The sequence below is a fragment of the Rissa tridactyla genome, chromosome 11 (assembly GCF_028500815.1).
Source record: "Rissa tridactyla isolate bRisTri1 chromosome 11, bRisTri1.patW.cur.20221130, whole genome shotgun sequence".
Classification (NCBI taxonomy): domain Eukaryota; kingdom Metazoa; phylum Chordata; class Aves; order Charadriiformes; family Laridae; genus Rissa; species Rissa tridactyla.
The window spans coordinates 8,385,546-8,411,830 of NC_071476.1; the positions used below are offsets into that span (position 1 = coordinate 8,385,546).

Genomic DNA, 26,285 nt, shown 5'->3' on the forward strand with positions numbered 1-26,285 from the left:
TTGCTGAAATGTGAAAAATCTTTGTTTTACTCTTCTGCATTAATACATGAAAATTACAGCACACAGGACAGAAACATGCACTGCAACTCAGTACGTTATATGTTGACTTTATTTGTTGACTCTACCTTAGCAGAAAAATTGTGTGCACTATGTATAGGTGATTACTGTGTGCACAACCTTTGTAATTATAACCATCTAAACATTCTTTTTTTTTTTTTTTTTTTTTTTCATCAAAGCAAGTATTACCCTTTTAAAATGCATTTCTTGTCACCGTTTGGAGCATGACATTGAAATGCAACATGAAACCAGCACAGCTCCCACCTCAGGATTGGCACAGGACCATACAGGAACCGTAATGGGGATGCTCAGGATTGCACAGCCAGCCCGAAGCCGGTGTACCTGATCATATTTCTTACAGACATCCGTCAGTGCCAGGATTAGAATAATGACCTTCAGGTCACTGGCACTAAAAATGCATGGAAACCTGCCAAGCTGCGGTGCAGAAAGTCAGGCATTCCCTGCTGTAGTTGGAGTGTGGCAGGGTGAGCCATGCAGGTGGTTGACCTGGCAGCTTACTGCCTGTACCGCCTTGTGCAAATATTCTTCAGAACATATCTATTCCTTGACACAGATTAAGTTTAGTAAAGATTACACACGCTACCAGTCTGCTTAGTTTAATCTGTAGTGAGCAAATTCAGCAGCTTTGTGTGATCAGAGTCTAGGAAGAGCCTTTTCTTTTGTCCATTCTATTCACTAGATAGGTCTGAGACGATGTGTTTTTAGGCTCAATTTTGTTGCTGGGTTCAGGACTGAGCTGGTGTTAGAGGCAAGGTACAGCTCGTCTGAAAACTTATTTCCATACACTCTGGAGGATCGAGAGCGGTGTTAGAACTTTTTGGCCAAAAATAATTAAAATTCCAGTTATTTATCTTACCTTTATGAAATTTTGGTTATGATCACATTAATCTGTAAAAATTAGAAGTTTATGTGTCTGAATTGGACACAAAATGACAGTCCAGGAATTTGACTACAAGCACATCCTTGAAGAATAGATAGCATGTGGCGCTGAGGCTTCATTTGCAACTCCTACTATTTTAAATAGAATTTTGAAGAGTAAATTTTTAGGCTGAAATGCCAGTTCTTCCCTATTTTAGCACTGGCCGTAGTGGATGTCTGGTTTACTTATAAGTAATTCTCATTGGTTATTAAATGTTAAGAGGACGAGTTATATCCTACCACATAAACTGACCGGTTCCTGAATGATTCAACCCCCCCTAGGACAGTACCATGCAAGACAAATTGCAATACACAGAAAAAAAAAAAAAAAAAATCACTTTTTGATCTGTTTGAACTAGTATATCACCCAAAATTATATCAAAGAAGAGCTCTGAGATTCTTACAAGGAGGAAAAACAGGATTTATGCCTCAATTTTAATGTTTCATGTGTCAGTTTATGACCTCTATCACCTCATCATATAACACCTGCTACTGGTGCACATCAACTTTTTTTTCTTTAATAAACACCTCCAGACCTTTTTCATCTTTAATTAAACTGTGATGATTTTATTTTCCATATATATCATTGCCATCTGTATTCTGGTCTGGTTACTTGAGGTGACACAATTTGGGGATTACCTTCTTTTATTTTCCCTCTTCTGCTGTGGACAGTCTGTAGGACTCTTGAGCTCAGTTGTGTCCCCTCTCTGGCTACTGAGGACAGGCACCTGCGTGTCTGAAGCCCTTGTCATAGGAGGGGTGAAGAGATGGTCCTTCAGCTGATAAATCCAGGCTTTTTATTTAGATTAATCACAAGTTTAAAAAGTCCTGGATTGGTGGGGGATGAGCCCCGTTCATCTGCAGCGTGAACATGCCTGTCTTTGGGGTTGATACTGACGTGTAGCGTGGAAGTAGCTTCAACATTGACTTTGAGGTTTGCAACGTGAAAATAGGTGCAGCCATGCACGATCATGGCACGGGTGAGGGTGGGTGGCAGCAGCCGGTTCAAAGCTTCTGCCTCTTGTGGGTACAGAAACTCACATTAAACAATAATCTATTTAAAGGCATTGACAGCAGGAAAGTAAAGGCAGTGTGCTTCTTAATATACTTGAAGTCAGTTAATTAAATTACTTCAGTTTTCTTTTAGTATGCCTCAAGCAGAAACTCGATTGCATTTCTGCTTTTCACAATAAGGTTAGCAATTTGGCTAATTGGAAGTGCAACAGGAGATTAATTGTACCTTTTTAACTTCAAGAAAATCCTCCCTGCTCCTGGCACAGTGGTAATCACATACAAACCTACAGGATATTCGCACACTTGGACAAATCCTCATATTATATTTCAATTAAATTCTTTCTCTTCTAAATGCTAATTCGGGAAATCAGATGAAAATAGAAGCCCAATTCTGGAAAAAACAGAATCCTTCCAACAAGGTGTGAGAGCAGCACGGGAGAGGCACAGCTGAAAAGTCCTTCGTGGCTTTATTCTCTCCAGGTTCTTGAAAAATGTGATATGAGAAGATTGACTGTGTTCCTCATTAATACTAGAAGTGACAAATATGGTCAACAAAAACCTAGATAACCCTAAATTTGTGCAGAACTGAAAGGTTGAAGATTACTATAAAGCCTGGTTGTTTAAGTGCATTACTTCAATCTTTTTTATGTGATATCTTGATTGGCAACAAAATATTAATAACTTTTCATTGCTCTTTTAATCAGAAGCTTTCATAAGCAACATAATAATTTGTCTTGTCCTGTCCGTGAAGAACTCTGTTAATGAGTTGTCACATAGCCGTTGCAAAAGAGCCATCTTAATGGTACATGTAATTAAACCATTTTTCTTGCAAACATTTAAGATTCCTTTTAGCATAAAAATATTATTTATCCATAAATTACGTATCCACATTATTTATCCATTAGAAGTCCCTTTGCAGCTATACTTTAAAAAAAGCCACATCAACTTTTCCCATGCAGAAAATAACTATAATGTAGCTGAAACTGATAAGATTGTGATAGCTATAAATTGATTTCTGACTACAAATAGTGAAGTGGTTAAAATGTGTCATCTTTCAAAATAATAGACTTTTGTCCCCTAGACAAGAAGTATGTTTTCCCGAATATGTGATTATGAAAGCATTCCTCAATTTGAAAATATAATAAACTCCTCGTGGAGTCAAATATATTTATACACTTTTTATAGGATATTGTTTCACGTGCTTTGACATTATCTCCAGAGAAACATACGTACATTTATAAACAAAATTTATAAACAAAAGTTTATCCTCCATCAGCATGGTGAAAGCATACGCAAACAACAGAGAAGAGAATATTATCATAAGAAAACAAATGTTATGGAATACAGGTAGATAAGAATTTGGTGAATTACCAAGTGTAATGCAGGTAGCTATGACATAAATTCATGAGTGTCTTTCATTATTCATTTCATATTAATCTGTACACTTTAACTCAAATCTATGTGAGATACTGGTTCAAAAATAAGCTTTTCGTTACACATCATTGAACTACAGGTTTCTTCATTTCTGCTGATGCAGAAGGGGATTAAAGGCACGGGAGGGAGAGTGCTCTGCAGCTACTTTATGACTTGTCGGTCTCCTTGTTTGATGAAAAATCAATACTTGCCCTTAAAAAGTTCTCCCACGAGTTAACAAAATGCAGTATGTCATCTGTGTATTACTGTCACTCGTGTGTACCAATCAGCTCATCTTGCACAAAGTACCTGGAGAAATGTCTGGTAAGAAGTCCACGTGCCAAATTCTCAAAGAAGTCTTGAATGTTCCTGTCCAAAAGACCCCCTTCAGCAGCTTCATGCGTTTTTAGTTTTGTATTTTAGCGTTGAGATGTCACGCAGGCTGAAAGGCAGGTGGGTTGAAGATCAGACAAGTCCAGGGTTGAGGGGAGAAGCTGTTCAGCATGAGGGCAAAGTCCCTGGTTCGGGAAATGGCTGAGGAGCATCTGATGGGAGCAGAACAGCGCGTTCCCATGTGTCTCTTCTGTCATTGCCTCCTGTCAGGGGAAGGAAACTTGGTTGGAGAGACCTCTCCTCTCACCTTCAGCCCTTCTTGCCTTTGGTAAGGCCATGTGAAGAAAGTCTGGGTTTTGCTGCTGGAGTTCCTGTCATCAGGACTCCAGAGGCACGTGAGATATGGAGGCTGAGCTCGGAGGTGTAAGTCCTGGCTTAGAGGAAAAGGAGGGATTCTCTTCTCCAAAAAGGTTTTCCTCCTCCCCATACAAATCTGTGTGTGTTACTCAGATGAATCCAAGCCTGCCTCCATCTCTGTCCACCAAACCTCTGCCAGGTCCACGGTGCAAAGAGCATGTGGAGGTGGCAGGAGTCAATCTGGGGGGCACAGACCACCTCCTAAATTGTCGATTACTCATATTCCACATCTACCTGTGCACCCAGGAAGGTTCACCTCCCTGTATATCTCATGGCTCTAACAAGATCTGAGCCTCTTCCTTGATACACGTTTCATGCACGTTCATTTAGACGTCCGTCTTTCCATGTATAATATTTGAAACCCAAAGCAAGTGGCCAACCTTTTAAGTGCAAGTCGCTTGGATTAGATTTCTCATTAAAACAGGCTGTATGAAGGCGATATATTCCTGTTGATGTTTTTAATGTAGTTTCACTGTTAAATAATAAAAAGACCGTGTGTGAATAACCCCACTTAATACCCTGCTAATAGAAATTGGGCTGTTAAAATGATCAAACCCTGTGTCATCCCAGATGCTGCAGTAATACAGCGATGGGAGTAAATTACAGGAAGTTATGTGTTTAAAGCCAAGTTTTTTCTCTTTCAAATCAAAGTTTGAGAAATTGCATGGTGCTTAGAGTATCTTAGGTCTTTGCAGGATCTAAAATAGAGGTTAAGTGAAAAATTAACGCATACAATATTTTCAGAATACATGTATGTAATCTCTCACTTTGCCATAATGAAGATCACAGAACTTGTATCCACTTGTGCCTTCAGTGTAATAGCTCATTTTTGGGTCACAGACCAAAGTTTGTAGGTGATTATTGCAAATGCAGAAATACCTTCATGGAGACAATAGAGTTGTTCATCTGGCCCTGAATATCGGGTGGAGTTTAAGGCTTTACCTTCCTAAACATCCTGGTTTGGGGGAAGAAGATGTTACTCTTAGCAGCCTGGGGTGGTTTTGTTTTGCTTGCATTTTCTGGAGATGTATACCTCCCTGTAGATGAATTGCATGCACTCTGTCTGGGTGTTATAACAGAAAAGCAGAATTAGAAATACAGTGTGAATCTTCTAAAAATGAGCAAGGAGAAAGGAGTGAGCCCGTCTGCTGTGAATTATTAAGGTAACTAGACTTGGCATGCTTAAAAAATTGCATTAGAAAAAAAATTTGAGAATCAGATGAATTAGGACTCTCTGAAATCAGTTGTACTCTCCCATATGTGCTGTGACTGTTGGAAATGATAATTGAATTACAGACCAAAATCCACGAATCCCGGTTATCTGCCTCTGTACTGTAGGGAGAAAGTTGGAGTTTATGAATATAATTTCCTCCCAGGATTGGTACTTACCTGTTCAGTCTTTGCATTTTTCTGAAAAATCCAGTAGATCCAATTATATAGAACCATTTTACTAAATCCCTGGTATGCTGATTCCTCCCCTCCAACAGCTCTAGCAGGATGACCTACCATTGATTTTCCTTGTTGTATTGTCTCTGAGTTTCTCAGGATGTAAAAGTCATCCATTTTTATCTGTATTATAATTGCACAACTATCTAAAAAGTTCATTTCCATATGTTCAAGTCAAGAACTTTTTTGGCTCACCAGCAAAGTCTTAAGTTGTGCTAAATTCTTTGAGCAGAAAGACAAGAAAAGATAAATTAATACCCCATCAGACTGTGTTTGCAATAGTTTTCTGGCATTTGCTTAAGGCTGAATTTTTCTCCATGTAAATTACTAAAGTGATAGCATGTGTAAAACCAAGAACAAATAACATTAATGAAGCATAAGTTCTCAGCTTGTCTCTGGAAATGAATTATTAAAAGCACCAAAGAAAGTGATTTAAGAGCCCATGACTAATTTAGTTTTTATTATTTTTATATGAATCACTCATGAATCTATTGTAAAATAGATCAGAGACATTTGATTAGTGAGGAGAAATCATTTTCAAAGTGATAGCCATTGTTGTAGATTTTGCATAATAATAATCTCATTAAACGCTTGGGTACATTTTGTTTTAAGATCCCGTAAACATCATCAGAGAGAGGTTTCTGGGACTCTGAGGATCAGGCAAGCTTTTTTAGCATGAACTAGTTCATACATTTTCGTTGCCTGCTGGTTACTATGAAATTGTGATGGCGTTTCTCTTCGTCTAGTGGAAAACCAGTGACACCAGCTAGCCCCAGTGCCGGGAGTGGCTTTGTCAGTGGGCGCTGAAACCACATGGGGAAGGCTCCCAGCTTCCCTGGGCTTGGCAGAAAGGGCTGAAAGGGAAGGGTTTAAAAGGGAAATGAATTATTATTATTATTATTATTATTATTATTATTATTACTATTATTTAGAAAGAAATCACAGCAACTGGTTTCTAAGAGAAGAAACCATTGGGGGAGGTCCGTTCCCTCTGTCGTTACTTCTGCTATGAACAATTTTCAGTCAGCATGGTGAGGGGGTATCGACCATCGTTGGGACTCACCCCAGTGTGTATTAGGAGCATTCAGTATCTAACTGAGGTCGTTTAAAATCACTGTGTAGGTTCAAAGTCGGATGGGCCGCCCGGGGAGTGTGTACCCCACCGTCCCGTACTGCAGCGTGGTGTGTGCCTGCATTTGCCGATAGCTGGAGAGAGGGGGAGATTGTCTGGTTTTGTGTCACTGGGACTTGTTTTTCCGATTCTTCTTCCTATTTATAGCTATACAGCAAGGGTTTTTTTTTTTCTCAAGTAACTGCAAGCTATCCTAAAAAATAATAAGCCTGAACCTACTCTTTCCTAATTCCCCTTCAAACTTCCTGGCAAACAAAATCTAGACAAAAATTTAGCGGGTCTTAAATATGTTTCTGTTCTGGAACAACCCCAGGATGTGTTAGAAAGTTTCATGAAGAAGCATCTGAAAGGGGTAAAAAAAGCGGGCGGCCGGTGCCCCCGCACCCTGCGGCGTCGCCCCCGCTTAACGTGGGTTATGGGGACGCTGGCTGCATCCCTGGGGGTCAGAGCAGGAGATTTGTGGCGTTACAGTCACATATTGGATTTCACTTGAGACAGAATGGGAACAAGATTTACAAGCAATATGCAATGTTTTACACGTTTCTAAGCGCGGTGTCTCCAAGCCGTGGCAGATTGCATGAGCAGGGAATGCATTAGAAGGGAGGAATGGGATAAATAAATATGAAAAATCCTCTGTTTGGAGAGACCGATGCCTTGGGTAATCAGTAGTGATGGAAAGGAAATACAATACAAAAAAAAGCACATATCCATTTTCTAGGATCTGCTTTGTTATTTTTTGGAATTGACTGAGTGCAGTAGCAACTTTTTTATTTTATTTTTTAGATTACTGAGCTGTTGTCAATTTAAAATGCAGGGTGGTGCATTTTTTTAATCTTGAGAAGTTAAAACTTAATCAATCCTTTATTTGAAGGGTAACTGCAAGACATAAAAGAAGCTCACGAAGGGCAGAGAACTTTTTATTTGAAAAAGGGAGAGAAAACGTGAGACAAACTGCCGGAAAAGTCAATTTATCATCTGCCACTAGTCGACCTTATCAATTATGAGAAATTAGAAGCATAGCTTCCTGAATTATTTTTTTTTTTTTTTTACCAGAACCTGTAAGATTATTTTGTAATGAAATTCATAAAATAGAGGTGATGAACACCGTATCCTTATCTGGCCGCTTTGATGCAAGGCTCATCACTTTGTGGGGTTAGAATGGTTTCTGCCTTTTGTTCAGACATTTTCATCACCTCTGTTTCTTCCTCTTCACAAGAAAATTCACCTTCCCTGGTCAAGGAGGAAAACTATGTCCCAGGAGTTACTTTTTTGCCTTTCTCCTGCTTGTCTATCCTTTTTCATGGGATGATACATAAAAATGCCTTTTCAGTCCGTGTCGGGCATTGCTGGGGTTAGGACTGGGCAGTCCCAGCTCTGGGGCGGCGCAGCACTCGCTGCAGCTCCCGGACAGCCCTGAGATACTCTGCTTTAAAGGTGGGATACTTTTAGGGAGAAAAGAATCAAGTTACATCATTCTTATAGGTGTTTATGGTTCCCTTTGACTGCTTTCAGGCTCCTGGTGACTTGGAAACCTGGCTTTGCAAGCAAAAGCCATCTGAAAGACATCAAAGCACATGAAACGTTTCCTCTGCCTTTTTCCAGCATGAATTCTTCCCGTTCCCTCTGCCCACCCCATCCTCTCCCCTGCCAGTTCTCCCAGCAAGCTTATGCATGTGTGTTTGGATGGAAGGATGGAGCTCAGGTTCTGACCTCCGTAAATACGTTTTGTGCCAAACAGTTTCTGAGAGCTTTTATTCAAAGAGCTCCCCACTTGCCTGATACGCGTTTTTGAGGGGCAAGGAGGTCCTTATTGGCCTGCAGTTCCAACTCAGCTTGTTAAAATTGTACGCAGCGCTACGGTGCTGCACCCTGTCGAGGACCAGCAAACCAAACCAGCAGCTGAGCACTCTGTCAGCATTAACTGGCATCCCGGTTAATGCAGTGGCAAGAGATGGACCTGAGCAGCTCCTAAAAGCTCCCAGTGGCAGAGCGGTATGGAGGGGTGGGGGAAAGGAGGTTCAGTGAGGTGGGGGTCGGTCTCTTCTTCCAAGGAACAGGCAATAGGACAAGAGGAACCAGCCTCCAGTTGCACCGGGGGGGGGGGTTAGATTGAGTATTATGAAAAATTTCTTCACCAAAAGGGTTATCAAACATTGGAACAGGCTGCCCAGGGATGTGGCTGAGTCACCATCCCTGGAGGCATTTAAAAGACAGGCAGACGTGGAGCTGAGGGACATGGCTTTTAGTGCTGGTTTTGGCAGTGTTAGGTTAATGGTTAGACTCGGTGATGTTAAAGGTCCCTTCCAACCAAACCGATTCTATGAAATAGCCCAGATACCGGGGCTGCCCACTGCTGCGGGACTCCTGGCTGGGCTGAGTGTAAGACGTGGAGTTAGAGGCTGTTAAGGAATCAAAGACTTATCATTTCCTAATGCTCTAGGGCTTAGGTTTTTACAGTACTTCCAAATATACCCTTATAAAATATACACAGAAAGTGCCTGTGCATAAGAATGCATGCATATATATAAAATGTAACTGTGAAATCCTAATGTACTAATTATATCCACAGGGAAACATAAGGAGAAACCATGAGCTGCAATAAATAAACACACGGAAAGAGTCATTAATTTGTTAGAGAATTCACTATTATTTTTGTAGCAACAAAAGTTTCAGTATTGAACCTAAATTTCATACTCACTTTTTTCTTCCCGCATCTAATACTGGTCATTCTTAATAATGTTGTACTCTTCTGTGAATTGACTCTGTGTGTGCAAGTTCTAATACAGGGCAGATAATTTCCTTCTGTGCCTGACATAAATGATACGGCGTTAAGCTAAATCGTATTTGATAACCTTCTATAAGTGCTAGAAGTCAGAAAATAGTTTTTAAAAGTCATAAACCATGCTTTTACCGATATAGGCTTCTCTTTACAAGAAAAATGCATTTGGAGAGGAAGAGAATAATACTATAATCTTGCATCAGTTTGTTTTTGCAAGGGTCTTTACTTATATTAATACATTTGTATGCATTGGAAAAAACAGATCGTCCATAAAAAGACAATTACAGAGCACAAACCAAGCATTCATAACATTTTTCTGAGATATCTTAAAGGAAGCAACATACTTAAACCAGAAAAGGTTTTATTGTCCTGTTTTTCCACAACTCCTTATAAATCATTTCATAAAAGTAGCCATCCTGCTTCTATTGATCTAAACTCAATTTGAGTTGCTTTGGGATTAACTTTAAAAACTGATATTAAGTGCCTTCCACTGCAAGTTTTTCTCTATCTCATGCAGATATCATTTGAACAGGGTTGATGTCTTTTCTGTTTGCAGTTACTCGTGCATCTTTGCTTTCCGGCAGGAAAGATCTAACTGAACAGAAAACAGACAAATGCTTGAAATGGGATTTTTTGAGTAGATATTTGTAAAAATGTATTGAGTAGCTTAACCAGCTTATCCCATAGTGTAGATGCCAAATCTGCTGGACACCCAAGGTGTCAATGATATCTGAGATGCTTTTGATGTCGACAATGAATTTCAGGAACCTCTATAGATTTATTCTTTATAACCGTCCGTACATTTGCCCGTTGGGGCAGCACGTGCCATAGGGTAGCAGACAGCAGAACCACGGTGGTTATGTTTGTCCCCTCTCAGGTCAAGGTCTGTGCTTTGGGAAGGGTTCTTATGCTGCCTGCAAACTCTGTATTTCTCAGTGCTTGCTCTCAGTCTGCCTTGTAACATGTTTAAAAACCAGGCACGTTCCCAAACTTCCCTTCCCCTCTGCCAGTGCTGGCTTGCCACTGAGAGGAGAGACATGAAGATGTTTCTCTCGTGCCAGACAGAATTTACTGGAGAAGATTCAAGAGCCAACAGAAGTAGCACCAGATCTGTCCTATACTGCAAGAGATGGGCTACTTTTGTACTTTTCTTTAAGCATGCCAGCTGGCATTGCAAGTCTGCCTCAGGATCGCAGCTTCCTTCAAAAAATGTTCGCAGTGTCATGGCTGGAAAGGAGAGCTTCAAACTGTAAAGCAGGTGCACCCTGAAGAGGCAGAAAATGAGAGATATAAGGAGCCTCAAATGGTTTTGGTTTAGAAAGCAGCCCATATGATGATCAAACAACTTTTGCTTGTCGTTTTGAGCACCTGGCAGGGGATTTGGCAGTAACGGCATGGATGAGGATGGTTCCTTGTAGTGTTTGACCTGCTATGGGTGCAGCAGGGAAAGGGAGCGGCGTCAGCACCCCTGTGCACGGGTTCCCTTTCTCCATCACAAAGAAATTGGGACCCAAGTTCTTGACTCTCAACCAACAGAGCAAATTTGCTCTGCATATTTTATGCCATCCACCCTGGTAGGTTCCATCAAGTCATGGTGGAAGACACTGGCTGTGAGTTCTCACCTCCTGACCACACTACAGTGCCGCACTGCGATTTCTCTCCTGGCGGCCGTGCTGGACAAGGGTGGCAGCTGGCACGACGTTGTGTAGGAGCCTCCCCTTGGCTGCAGGCCGGCTTTCCACCTACATATTGGAAGTTTCCAAAAGAGCCCTTGGGTTTTCACGACCAAAACCACTCCTCAACACTCACCCAGTTGTGCTGGGTTCATGCCACCCTGATTCTAAGCTGAATTTTACCATACTTTTGCAGTGACATTCTACAGAGTTTAGTTTAGCGTGCTTCACACATGTAGCTAATTAAAGATAAATCGTTCTTTAAGCTCATGAAGTGTTTTTTAAATGTATCCTTCTGGGTTTGCACAGAAGTACAAACGTTCTGGAGCTGCAGAAGTCGGAACGTTAATGGAGTAACAAGAGAAGCTGCTTCGTATACCCATCAGTGCTGTCATTCTGTTAACTATAATTTGAAATAAATTCCTAAGCAGGGCACTTGTACAATGTCTTCAAGTGCCCAAAACTCTGTACTGACTCATATTCTCCCCATCTATAATCAAAAATTGAAGTAATGCAAGAGCAGATCTAGGAAGATGAAGGGGATAAAGAAAGATGCTTGTCAAGCAGTTACAGATCAAAACAAGTTTGTTTGAGAAAATGCTTTTTGTCATCTTTGTTGTCTCCTGCCTGGGATATTGTCTGAGATAAGTGACAAACAGTTTCAGTTCTTTCTCATCAAGTCTCAAGGTTACAGTGCATTTTCTAAGAACCAGCATAGATAAAGGAAACCTTAAGCCACCCAGAAGTTAGCATTTTATGCATCTGAGGTTAACGGGTTGATACTAAATGCCCCCATAAATTAAACAGCTGGAAATTGCCATCTTTTGTATGTTCTAAGAGCACCTTGTTAGCAACCAGCACAAAAGTTCATGTTCTCAGATGAGTTACTTTGCCTTACTCTTAAATTGCCGCTCATTTTCTCCCTGCGTGTTGATTTATGAACTTTAAAACTTACTGTTCAATATTCAAGCTGTGTTCCCAAGCTGCGATGCTATCAAGACCATGGAACGGGTAGTCTCCCTTCATGTGGTGTTTAAAATATTTTTACCAAATAATAAGGCACCTTTCCTGTCTTTTGTTACATACAGGATTTTGGAGAAGACGATTCCCTCTACATCACCAAGGTAACAACTATTCACATGGGCAATTACACCTGTCATGCCTACGGCTATGAAGAGCTGTATCAGACCCACATCCTTCAGGTGAATGGTTAGTAAATGGCACATATGACAATCCATGAAAACCTTCCTGTAAGCAAAGTTGCGTGTTAATCTCATGCATACAGAGACGTGAAAAGCCACGCACCAAATTGCCTGTGTACGAGAGCGAATGCAGCTCGGGGTTTGCTCACTCGTGCTATCACACAGGCAATCAAAAAGAAAGGTACCAAGGGGGGATGTGTATAATTACCTGGGCTTCAGCAGGTATCCTAACTGTAAAACAAGCTGTCGATAACATTTCCATAGAGTTAAGAGCAGTCTTTCAAAGCATCTCATAGACTAATGACTACTTTTGTCAACAGAAGTGTTGCTCCGATAATTTCTTCGTTCAGAAAATCATTTCTGTTGCGTGAAATAGCTCAGGATATTTAAATAAATACAGCACAGTGTTTCCAAAATGAGCTGTCTAACTCCCAGCTATATATCAGATTATTATGTTGTTGTAGTCGGCTTGGTTCACTGAGGGCTATTTACATTGGCTGAAGATATGGCCCACTGGGTTGCAAAATGAGGGCAAACCATTTTACAGGTGAGAGAACCACATGGGCCATATTCCAGCATCGTCATTCACCTCCGTCCCCTGGACCACATTTGCACCTGGTGGAACTTATATTCAGGCATTTGCTATCTTTCTTCTGACCTCAAACTCAGTCAGTCGGATTTAGTTTAAAATTGCATTAGCTTAAACTGGTGGTTCATCGAGGGACCAGCCCATGGATTATCCACCTCCTCAGCAGCAAAATCATTGTCCAACTTTAAACCCATATTTACACGTGCTAATATGGCCACTAGTATCTCCAGGATAGGAGATAGGGTAACCCATTTCTGACTATGGCTAGATTTTGACGTACTCTGGCATGAAAGTATTAAGTTCTACAGGAAAATTCAGTAACTTTATTACAGGGGATGTATTATAAGGAAACTTAATATTTAGTTCTTTCTCTAGATGTGTGTGAACCTCTACAAAGGAGAGCTTTCAACTGGTAAGAGCAGATAGCTACACACAGGTTAATAGAGAGAGTCTGACACGAAGAGAAACAGTAAAAAGGGATATTTATGCACTTTAAGAAGCACCGTGGTGGACGTGGGGTTTGGGTTTGACTGCAGCTCAGGTCTTCTGGATGTGCGTAAGTGCTCCCCACCCACAGCAAGTACCTGGAGGAGAGGACGAAGCATCCAGTTGATTTGAATGAATCCTGACTTAATGTTTCCACATAATAATTTGTCATCTTTTGAGATAGTAAACTGTAAAGTCTTGGCGATGTGGATAACTAGATTGTGCATGCTGCAGCTGGGAAAATAGGCTTCCTTCCTCAAAGTGCTATTTGTTTGATGAATGGCAGTTGAAAGAAAAGCAAGCTAACAACTTAATCCCATGTATATTATGTGATATATTATGAGGCCTGAATGGAGTTTAGTTGGCAGACAACAATGTAGACTTTATCATCACTGAGAATATAAGGCCCAAAGGCTTTGAAGCTAAAACCAGAATGAGAGGAGAGCTGGATGGAGTGCGGGGAGGGTTTGATTTGTTTTATACTCATGCCTGCCACTTAGATTTAACTTGTTGTTGAAAGATCCTATTTTCTTTTTAAATGGCAGTTTCACACCACAGCTGCATGTGGCTTTTCTTACTAATACAAGAACACTGTTACACCAAAAAAAACCCCCAGTCTCCATGCTGGCTTTTTAATGTTGCTATATAGTCACTAAATACTGCAAAAAAATGCCATGCATTCTTGTATCAACCCAGGCTTGCTAGAAAACACTGCAGGGTCTAGAAATCTTTGTCTTCCAGTGCCTGATACTCCCTTGTTAGCCAGTAGGCTTTGCAAAACTGGGTTTTTGCAGTTCTTGACGTGGCTGGCTGTTTGCCCGCAACACTAAATTCTCTCCTTCTGCCTGCGTCGTGGCTTTCTCCAGCAACTGATGTTGGGGCAAGAGCACCGACGAGAAGACAACGTTGCTTACCTTCAGATGCATGGTGGGGTTCCCAAGGCAGAGCCCGGCTCGGGAAATCCTTCTTGGTTTTCAGTAACTTAAAGGACAAATTGAGGAATTTCTGTTGACAGGAGTAGAGGGGAGAAGCTGAGCCAAGCTGAGCTGAGCGTAGATACTGAGAATCTAAGTATAGTTGATGGGCTCTGTTCAGCGCTGGGGATTGTCTCTGTCTGTCTGTATCAAACTAAAAACTCCATCTTCAATACGGGAGGTTTTTTGTTGCTCTTCTGTATTCGACTAAAATGGTAAAAGAATGTGACAGAACCAAGTCAACCAGAACTTGAGTGTGTCTGCTCACCTGTCTCCTCCAGGGAGGGACTGGTACACTTTCAACATCAAAAACACAGGGGTTTTTATTCTATGAAAACGATCAGATTTTTTTTTCTTTTTAATAGAGAAAACTCCAAGTTTCTCTATTGGAAAAGAGCAGAGAAAGAAGAACCAACTGGAAGCAAAAGGGTTTCTCCCCAACGCTTCCCAACCTCACTACGTCTGTACAGGCAGGTCCCAGCTTTTAGACTGTTTCAGTTAATTCAGTGTTTTCAAAGCTGCAGTAACTCTCCCAGTGTCCTTTGATCCTCTCTATACCACCTGGGCCCTGCCTTAGTGTTCCCGCTGAGGCCCATCAGTCCATCTTACAAAATACTTTCCTTTTATTGCCTTTTTCTCCTTAAAAGAATCTGATCCTAGTTATATGTACCCTCTTTGTATGCTTTTATCCAACATACTGTATTCTCTTTATCTCGCTTTCTCCTTTGTCTCTTTTTAGAACATAGCACTGGCTTGTAACAGCTCATTGATTAGGTGATATAGAAAATTAAGAAATAAAAGCTTAAATAGGAAATGTAAAGCCCAATTTTGACAAAATTAAAAGTTTCTGGGATTCAGAGCTCTAGTTGAATGTATTACAGGCTAATCAAATTTATCAAAAGTTTACTTACAGAAAGCCTTGCTTTCATCCCAGTATATTGTCATGATCGTTCCTTTTCTTACCCAAGGAAAGTAAATTCACTTCATGGCAGTCAAACCCCGCTGGAAGATGGGGACGCGCTTGTCCATGGTGGGCAAGCAGTGTCCTTACTGCCGCCTGCTGCTGTCCCTGTGCCACACAGCCCAGCCACATGCACGCTAGGGCTCTTTGACCAGCCAACAATGCCGTGCTGAAAGCAACTCCATGTTCTCTGACTCACCATCAGGCATTGCGTGGTCTAGACTTGCCTAAAGATCCTCTGCGAAGCAGCCTGTCTGAAGGGGAGAAGGTTTGTTTTGCTGGACTGCTGAATGCCATGCAGTGCTTCTCTTCGTACCAGCTGGTTCAGGATATCGCAGGTAACACAGGTCGATCCAGATGCTCATTTTGACAAGCAGAGAGGAGATTCCTGCTAGGCAGAAAATGTGGCAACCATAGGTTGAACGCCGCAAACTGCTGGCTCACGTCCCCTGGGCAAGAAGCGTAAAGCACACACGTGAAATGCAGCCTACGTGTGCTATTTGATGTGGTAGGTTTGGGTTGAGCTCATCAATCTTGGGATTCACAGCAGTGGTAAAATTTAAGTCGGTGTATTTATACAGCGGGCCCTTAATGTCTTTGGAAGAAAAGAACACGCTGAAAGGCAGCACAGATTTTAAGAATGCAAAATTCATCTTGTGTGCTGCTATCTTTGATCAGAAGCAGCCAAGAACAGTAGGAAACAGTAGGAAAATTATGTTCTCTCCCATGTATGGATATTGCTTGGGAAGCATGTACAGTGTAGACTTAACTGTAGGGAGGAAAAGCAATTTATCACTTTCAAGAAGAAAAAGAGTTGCTGAGGATAAAGAATCTCATAAAATTGTAATCAACTATGAAAACTGATAGTTAGCAAATCAAGAGACTGCTGAGTATGGGGCATCATTTTCCTTGGTCCTTGCACTCTGGAAAACATCAGCATAATTGTATTCCTTGAAAACAGTTTTAAAAAGCCATTCGAACCTCAGCCCAATTATAAGGGTCCAATAGGACAAATTTTCCGGTAACAGAGAGATATTTTAAACACAGATGTTTTCTTAATGTGGCTTTTCAAGAGAAAACATATGATGCTGCAAACTCCTTTCAAATCATAAACGGAAAGATGAAAACATCTCAAGTAAATGATTAATCTATTAATTAGTATTAAGCCTCGGAGTATCTAGATCCTGTAGCAGCAATGTGTGTCTTTGGGGCTTGATACCACCATCTGTGCTCATTGTGTGCTTTGTCACCTGAGCTGCTTTATTGTAATGAATTGGTCTGCTCCACGAGTAAGGTACTGCTCAGTATGCAGTAGTAGGCAATCTACCCAGTCTCTTACTCGTTTGAATACCTCTTTTTTCTTACTTTGCTTAAGATAATAGCATTTTTATATTGCCTTTGGCTGCAGACACAGTAATGGTTAGCAATGATATATATTCACCAAGGGAAATAGCAAAGGATAATCCATATATTCCAAAGTCTGAAGTTGAAATCTTTGCAAGTATTTAAAGTAAAATGTGCTTACTTGGAACGTATTAATTTGTAGCAAGGACAATAAAAATGCATTCTGCAGTTTGCTGTTATCGCAAGGCAGTTGCATGCAATAATTCAGCTGTGCAATGAATTATGTAAGACAAGGGAGAAGAAATAAAAAGTTTAAAAATGGAAGGAGCAGGAAAATGATAAGAGAGTAGGAACGGAGGTGCAACATGTATTTTTTTTAGGTGAAAACAAGCAGTTTGTGTATTAATCACTCTTGAAAAGACACCTTCCTATAATTTCAGGTTAGGCTGATTTTCATGCAGAACATTGATTCAGTGTCTGGGACCCCTGAGCTACTTTTTGCCCTGTAAATCTATTGTGTTTTCAGCTCTGCAGGTAAAATATGTGGATTACTCACATGCAGACTAACATGGTATGAGGCAAAAAACTGCAAGATGCAAGTAAATTCTGCTTTGTGAAGGAGTGCCCTGTTTCTAGGAAGCGGGATCCGTGTGGCAGGCATTGGGAGGGCTGACATGAGGGTCCGTATGAAGAGGAAAGCCTAAAGCAAACCATTATAAGAAAACCTGATCAACCCCCACTGGTTTTGAGAGCATTAAATAATAGGTGATGTCTGGGATGGTCTCCGTCTCTGTTAAGAGCTGGTGGGTGAGGAAACACCACTAGACTTGGAGTAAAGTTGCTCTGGTGTCTTTGGCCATTTGGGATATGTTAGAGAAGGGCTTGAGCCCGGCTGCAGAATCTCCATCTTGCCTGGAGCCGGGCAGGTGGCTGTACTCTGGCAGGAGCAGAGTTTGGCACGGGGCAGAGAGGGTCAGTGTTGCTTCTGGACTGGAGGAGGCAGGTTTGTGCTGTCTGGAGAATTAGGAAAGTACCTGGGGACATTAAGTACTAACTGCCCATTGACTTCACCAGGATTTGGGCATCTACCTTGCTTGAGTATTGTACCTTTTTCCCTATGCGTTTATAGGAGACAAACCACCTCTCAGCAATAAGTCTGAATTTCAATGGACATAGACTTTCAATGGACCTCAGTTCCTAAATCATTTTGTTCTAAAAATGTTCCTAGTAGTAAGCAAATCATAGGTGAGACAAGCATTGAGTGCACGACCTTCATAAAATTCTGTCAAAGTGGACATAAATTACTATCTTTATCCTGTCGCGTCTGGAGGGACCGACTTGGAGAAATTTAAATTAATTTTCCGAGATACAGAAGGAATCAGAAGCTCCCAACGCTCAGTCCTATTCCCCTGAATTGCTTTGACACTGTCTCTCAAATAAGCACAGGGGTGGCTTTGAACCAGCCATTTCCAGCAGCAGGTCGCTTCTTTTGCTCTCCTCCTGCGTGATCTGGCACCTCCTGAAGCCAGGAGGAGCCACAGCCCTGACAGCGATGGGAGGAAGAGAAGATAAAAAGCTAGTAAATGCTTTTATTTAGAATTTGCAAACTCATTTTAGTAAAAGCAACTTTGTCTTTTTGGTAACCTCCTGATTGAAAAGCTCTTACTTGGTGTTTTACTCACTGCCCTGCATCTTACAACGCATTTTCTTTTCTTCGCAAGTAAAGAAAATACGGGATGAGGAAGTAAATCCACGTCCGGTGCAGAGGTGGAATTTAGAGCCATTCCTTTGCTAGAAGTCCCCTTTTTTTTTTTGTCTCTCCAGTTGCCCCTGGGCATTTCCTCTCAGATTACACTTGAACAATCTCTCGCTTTTAAAGCTATAAAAAACAAGTAGACTTGAGGGCTTTCTGTCGTGGCTGATTTCCTTCCAAGCTGATGACTCAGCTCTGGTTAATACTTGGCAGCTGGTAGGTAAGACAGGAGTAAAATACAACTCTCTCTCTCTGGTAAGGTCCATAAAAAATAGAAATCGAAAGATGGAAAGTGTATGCTAGTGAATGCAATTATTTAGACTATCCCCATATGGATATATAGACACATAGCAAGCTGCAAACACAGATTTCATTTTATTCTAAAGCAACTGTTAAGTCAATTTAATTTTACCAGTCCTGGAACCTAATGATGGACTATATAAAAACACTGCAGTGATTTAAGTACCTTAAGCCAGTGATCTCCAGTGGAAGTTTGTTGTTGTCGCATTCACACTTTCTAAAAAACCCCACAAATTTTCCTCAATCCTCCACTAGTGCTAGCAGAGGTTATTCATTTTCCTTGAGGAAGAAGTTCGTCCCCCACATATCGCATCCACATTTGACTCTGATTGTGGTTTTACAAAACCCTACGCCTTTCAACAGTTACATCATGAGTCCCAAAATCTTTTAATCTGGTAGAAAAGTTGACCACTTGACTATGAAACGCAGTAGTCCATGACCACCCTTCAAATACCATCAGCCGTGATACGGCACATCCTCTCATTTCCTTTTATTATGTCCCTTGAGGCAAAAGGCAGGAGAGTCCCGCTGCTTTTTTTCACCAATATTGCTATATTGCAAATTCTCTTTAAAGTATGTGACTAAATTGTTAAGAAATAGTTAATGGGTGATATTAAGCCTTGTTGATTTGAGCAATGAAGGCAACGTGATTGAAAATCAATGCACTTGTCTGAAATTGTAACATAATTAGTAATTCTGAATATTGAGTATATTCAATAGTTCAGAGGGGCCTTCCTGAAAAAAGGTAAGTCACGTTTTTGAAAGCCTCTCAGAAAAAAAGAGAAGTAACTTATAAACACTTCATTTGATCAGAACACTAGGTAGTGGATATACAGGCTATTTCCTGATGGATATTTAATTAATTAATATTGACTACTTCTAATAGGCAAGAACTCGAATTCCTTCCTTACTAGATTCAGTGAAGGTTTGGAGTTTATACTTTAATTTTTAAACATGTGAGTAGCCGCCTTAGGTTTTAATCCAACTTTACTTAAGATCAATCAATCACTTAATGAAAGAAAGCAAGAAGCAGCAAAAACAGTCTAAATACAACATCAGCTAGCAAGGTTGCTCCCTTGCGTTGGTTTATTAGTTTACTCTTTTCTATTATTATTTTCTGTTTTCTGCCTCCCAAAGTTGAGCTGTAGGAAAATCATTACTGTAGCGTGCACGGAAAGCCGGGACGTTGGTTAACTCACGGGTTCTTGGGTCAGACCTCTTCTGCGGCGCTGTTTGAAGGCAGTGGCTCTCGAGCCACCGACAAGGGGTGGCACCTGGCGGGTGAGTTTGAAGTCACCGATTCCTTGTTTCCTGCAGTGCCACCGGTGATTCGCGTCTACCCTGAAACACAGGCGCAGGAGCCTGGCGTGTCAGCGAGCCTCAAATGTCACGCCGAAGGCATCCCTAATCCCCGAATTACCTGGCTAAAGAACGGCATTGATATCATGCCAAAACTATCCAAACAACTAACACTCCTAGGTAAGAACAGAATTTTGATTAATTAAAGTATTGTAGACGGGGATTAAGGAGGATTATTTTGCACTTTAAACTAGAAGTTCTTGTACTTTCGCTAAGCCACGGTTGTTGGAAATCATGTTACAAAACCCCCTGTTCTTTCTTTTTATCTTTTTCTCCCGTGAATCTCTCGGGAAATGCAGTATTGATTGATATAAGTGGTAATGCTGTTATGTTAAAAGACAGTGTGCCCGGTTCTCCACTGCCTTGTCTTTTGTGTGCAGCTGCGCAAATCCGAAGAGAAAATGCATTAAATTATTTGTTCAGGTATAAGCACTACATTGGATGCAAGTCAGCTGAGAATCAGGCTGTGGTTCTGTCTTCTCCCACCCATCTCTGCAGAGGGAGTTGGGCTCTAGACTCCTGCTGGTCCTTGTTCAAATGAGGGTGCAACAGACACAATGGAAGGCAAAAACGTTTGTTTGCAATTTTCTGTGTAAAAAATATTAAAAACCTCCCCGCACACCCCCCAGTCTGGCAACACAGATATCCCTGCACGGTTGGGTGCGATATCTCAAAATCTTCCAAAGGTTTTAGGCAACAGTCCTCCTCCAGAAATCAAAAGGATAGGAGGAACTGTAGAGAGACCCCTCCCAAGCCCAAGTTTTTGGTGATCTGATGAAAAACAGTTTGCAAAATTGAAGTTAATTTTTCTCCGCTAAAGCCAAAGCCTTTTTTTTTTTTTGAACAAGATGAAATAAATGGAATGTAATTTATTGTTTGCACTTGGGATTGTTCTTTGTTTGTTTCTGGCTCAGAGTGTGTATGTGCTAATGGAAAGAAGCAAAACATCGGCTCTCATGAGGATCCCCCAAATACTTCTAGTTATGCACAGGAAAACGTTGTGGGGTGAAGCCACCCTGATGGGCTCTCGCTGGGCGGCCACAACAATGGAAGGCAATTAAGGGCAGTTAAAGCAATTAGCAGCAGTGAGGAACACTGTTTATGGGTGTCTTTCTTACAGCAAACGGAAGTGAACTTCATATCAGTAGCGTTCGATATGAAGACACGGGTGCCTATACCTGCATTGCTAAAAATGAGGTGGGAGTGGATGAGGACATATCTTCACTTTTCATAGAAGATTCAGCAAGGAAGACCCGTAAGCTTAATTTTCCATCTATTTCTTTCTTTAAAGTGTTTTTAAATGTAGTGGTATACGTGAAATTTAATAGTTCAGTCCATTGCATGTGGTATGTTGGACTCTCACTTGTAAGGTAATGACAATTTTGTCTGCGCTTTGATCAGAGGCTTGGATTCTGTTTTGGGAAGGAATCACACGGGGAAGGTAAAATCTCCGCATCCCAGATGATTGTGCCTTTCATGTGGCAGAAGTGTACTGGGTGTGGTACGGGTGGCATCTTTACTAAAGCAACAAATTGGCAATAGTTTTAGATATAAAAGAATCCAAAACCTAATACTTTGTTGAATTATATGCAGTTTCAGAAGATAAATTTCATTGATTTCTATATGAAACTTCTTTTAAAGCCAGTTACGAGTCTAAGTTCTCAAATATTTAGATGCTTGAAAAACGTTCTCATTGAATTATTTATTTTACCTGTATTTACATCATTAACTAGCAAAATAGGTTTCCCTTGGTGTGAAATTATCTTCCACTTCAAAGACAAATATTCTCCCAGCAACTCCTAGCTGCATGTCTCCCGTAGGAATGCGGCACTGTTATCTTGACCGCACCATCCCCGAAACACAATTAATGAAACAGGTGATTAGTTGCCCCAATGGAAAAGCTCCCAGAGGCCTGATCGTTCCTAATTCCACTGTCTTAACTACTTGGGAGATTGCTTCGGTTCATGGAGATACTAAAAGGCTAGGTGCAATTGGGATTTTTGCGACTTTTCTGGCTGTTTAGAGCAAGAATTGAAAACTAAGTTAGCCATAAATATGGGCTCTTGTGGCGATTCTTTGGAAAATATATTCTATTCCTCATTAAGTAGATTTATGTACTATTGTTAATATTGCTCGTTTTCCCTTGAATACTTGAGCAAGGGAAATTACAGTATGTTGAGAAATAATTGGATGTATCTTAACCAGAAACTCAAATACAGCTGTACTTTCAAAGAGTGTTTGAATCCTAAAAGAGAATGTAGCTTCGTGACATTCCAAGAAGAAATGCAGCAAAGTGTGTAGCTGCCGTAACTGCCAGTCTCAGGCTTCTGAAAGATGTCATGTTTGCTTATTGAACCTGTACGGAAAATCACAACCTGTACCATACCTCCAATTACATTTGAAGATAACATCTTCTCTTTACTAAGACTTTGATCTTTGCACAGGCTAAAGTTGGCTTCATTTCAACGAGGATTTTTCCCGTGTCAGAGTTTCAGAATTGCCTCTAGAAGGAGCAAATGCATTTAGCAATATCTGTCTTTCCTGATATTTTATTTGAATGAATGTTACGGAGTTTTCACAAATTAAACAGTTCATGTAAACATGAGTATTAATTCAGTTACTTGCTACGATGAAAATTTTGACATTGTTTTGTTGTTTTTTTTCTTTTCCTGATTATTTTCTGGCTTCCCCAATTTTCTGATGCTGCAGTTGCAAACATACTGTGGCGAGAGGAAGGTACTGCAGTAAAGTTCTTTTGTCGTAGTGATAATGTGCTTGTCTGCTTTAATAATTCCATGATGGGCCATTCTCCACTGACTTGCCACTAACTCTATCAACTTTCGCAGTTACCAGATTAAGTACAGACCAGACATTTAAAAGCTAAACTACTCAAATAAGAAATGTCACTCTCATAATATAAACCGTACCCATAACTTCTTACATTTTCCCACTATGAAATAATAGGTGACCATAAAATATATAAAAATGTGAATTTTATATAAACTCCCGCCAACGTGAGTAGCCTGAGATTCTCAAGCTGCATTAACAATTGCACTAGTGTCAGAAGTGCTCCCAAATTACCTTAATTGAACGAGTAAGACACAAATTCAATACTCTGCATTTTTAAGCGAGCAATTCAAGCTCTTCCTCCTCAGTAGCAAGTATTGATGTTTACTAGGTGAGCAACAAAAATTGTGTTCTTGACTGTTAGGCAAAAAAAAAAAACCACAAGAGGTTTTGCTTCCCTCTATCATTTAAATCGATGCAGGGTAAAGGTTGCCCCATTTCTCTTTGGTTTAATTGGCAGTTAAGATCTCTAGTTTGATCAAATATATAGTGTGCCCTGCACAAGGTCAACATCTGTGTATCTTGGAAGCCAAATTAGAACAAAACCCCATCCTAAACAGCTAATTGACTCAAAGATATTATGGAGGCACTAGAAATGAAAATTTGTTTGATTTTGTGCATGCTTCTGCTGTCATAGTTTCCAAAATGCACAGTAAGACGCATCGTGCAAAGACCCAAGGAGATCTCAAGCAGCTCGTCCATCTGCCTCTGTGGTACGGTTCCCAGGTGCATGGATGGGGAGCCTCCGGGCTTTGGGCTCCTAGGGACTGAGAGCAGAGTATCCGCTCACTGGAGGAAGGTTCTTGGACTGAAGTTCAGGCATAAGCAGTTCTTACGTCTTCCAATTGCGTATGAGGAGGCTGGGACCGTGGTGTCCTTCCAGTCTTGTAGGGAAGTTCTGTGTGCACATCCAAACTGGTCTCAACCATGTCCCCCAGCCCACTGCAACTCCCCCTTTCCTGCCGTTGTTCCTCCAGGAAGGGCTGCAAGCCCACTCTGCCTTTGGGGGCCACAAAGACCCTTTCATAAATAGTGCCTCCAGGTACCCAAAATGACAGTTGTGCTTCATGCCCTTGGCTTGGAGCTTTCTGGTTTGCTGTGGCTTGACCCAAAGGATTTTAGGGGCAGAAGGAAAGAGCTGGCCCTTAGTGACCGGTGCTAGCTTGGCCAGATATGCAAACACCCGATGCATACCTGCTGTCCCGCTGTTGGCTGCAGATGCGTACACGCAGCAGACTGAGCTGATGGAGGTCATGAGATGTGGTGGAACTGCCTAAGACAACACTCCAGCACTTATTCCCAAATACACCACCTGCAAGTGCCTGGTGCATGGCAATGGAGAGCATCTCTTTAATGCTGATGTTCCTGTAAATGGCATTATGGGCACTAAGAATTGCTATTTCCCTTCTGCTTAGAAGTGAAATCTCTAGTGCATCTAATCAGTCCAGCATCATCTACATGATGCTACGTGGCTGTTTATATGCTGCATCCCTTATGCTCCTTTTTAAAGCAAGTAGTTGGATAACCCTACCAGATGTAGAAGTATAGTAATATTTAAAGAACAACTAAGAAGTTGGATGCGGAAGGTCTTTTTATAATTCTGCCAAACAATATGGGCTTACTGCTTATCAACCTTGCACATTTTAAATAAAAGTATAAGCAATATACAAGGAAAACATGGGCAGTAAAAGCAGATTTACTATTGATGTTCCAAAACAATTCAGTATCTTTAGAGCAGGTTTATTCCCCTGCCTGTCTTGTTCTTAGCATTTGATCGACACATTCATTTTAGACAAAGAATCCATCGAACACACTTTAGCACGTGAAATATTGGCGCAGAGAAAGCTGGAAGAGAGGAATGGTATTTTTGTTTTTACATTCTAACGTATTCTTTAAATACTATTAAAAGGAAAACTTATGCGTAAGTAGTAATATTAACAAATGGATTGGTAGACTTGAGCTCCTCTAAAATGGTCACATCTTTGTGCCCAGAAGGTCTGTAGTAACTGAAGCTATTGGGAAAATGCCTAGACAGAATATTGCATAGAACAAGCTTTTGCTGCAAGTCAAAGTTTTCACACAAGTAGTTGGTCATTTTAAAAGTCAGTCTATCAGTCTGTTCTCAAAAGCTTTCGCAGACTATGCACAAATAAAACCTCGAGAAATGAGTGCACGTAGCGTGACCAGCCAGTTAAACATGGAACTGGATGCAGTTGTGCAATTGTGTTGTGCAATGTACAAATTACTTTTTAATTTTGTACAGAGAAAATTAGGAGTAGCCCAAATGTAAGGTAGAGATTTGTTTTCATGCCAGTGTTCATTTTTGCAGTGAGTGTTGCTTTCTTTATGCCTGGATAAAGGGAGCATATCGTGCCAGCGGGCAATCATCATGAACGTATGCACTTAAAAAGCTGAAAGCCTTTCTGTTACCACATTTAAGTTCTAAAATACCTCCAAGCGTTTAGATTAAATTGAGGAAAATTATTCAAGTATCAGATCAGAAGAGAGTATTCCGCGGTGACAAATTTGCCCTTTGATCTCAAAGGAGGGAAATACAAATGTACGCTCAGATGGAGACTATTCCTCAAATAAAGATAACTCTTATTGTCATTAGGTGAAGTTTTTGAAAAAAAGAGATATTAGAGTCAACTTCAGCTGGAATGGTTCAAATAAGAACTGTTATTTTTAGGAGACCCTCCCCATTCTTAATGGGGTTTTTGTTATATTAGGGTTTTTGTTATACAAAATGTTGCCTTTTATAAAGCCTTTAGTTTTTGAACATACAGCTTGAAATGTCTTCCATTAAAAAGGGGAAAAAGGAAAACCCCTCCTCATTAGTCCCCCAATTCGCAATCTAGTGCCTGCCTCACTGGTATAAATAACGCAACTGAGCAAAAATTCTCCATCGCCCACCTCTCTACTGAAACAACTCCCCAGACCAAGGAGTTGCAGCAGCATGATCAAGAGTGGAGTCTGTTTTACCGATGTCCATGAGACTGTTTAGAGATGTACCCCAGTCAAGACTTGGCAAATGCTTCGTAAGTCACAATAAAAGACTTAATTTGTCTGTTAAAATCCTGCTTTGTCTAAAAATCAGCGTGAAGATTACTCTCTGAGAAAGTATTTTAATTTAAATTGGTAAACTTTAAAAAGAGAGTACCTGAATGTTATTAGTAATTTGTATGATATTTTAACCAGTTAGCAGAAAAACTTGCACTCATTTTACTATAAAATAAGTGGTGTGACTTGCCAAGTCAGTAATTCTAA

The 26,285-nt window shown here is 40.7% G+C and overlaps 1 protein-coding gene across 4 annotated transcripts in view; it reads left to right on the plus strand.

The window, feature by feature from the left end:
* FSTL4 (follistatin like 4) overlaps positions 1–26,285 on the plus strand; it is a 239,883-nt gene that overhangs the window by 198,315 nt on the left and 15,283 nt on the right. For 3 of the 4 annotated variants that reach the window (XM_054217862.1, XM_054217864.1, XM_054217865.1), the window contains 4 exons: positions 12,292–12,412; positions 20,130–20,291; positions 21,292–21,426; positions 22,881–22,907. In XM_054217862.1, coding sequence (XP_054073837.1) covers positions 12,292–12,412; positions 20,130–20,291; positions 21,292–21,426; positions 22,881–22,907 — 445 coding nt within the window. The remainder of the gene's footprint in view (positions 1–12,291; positions 12,413–20,129; positions 20,292–21,291; positions 21,427–22,880; positions 22,908–26,285) is intronic. The other variant, XM_054217863.1, reaches the window with a different exon arrangement.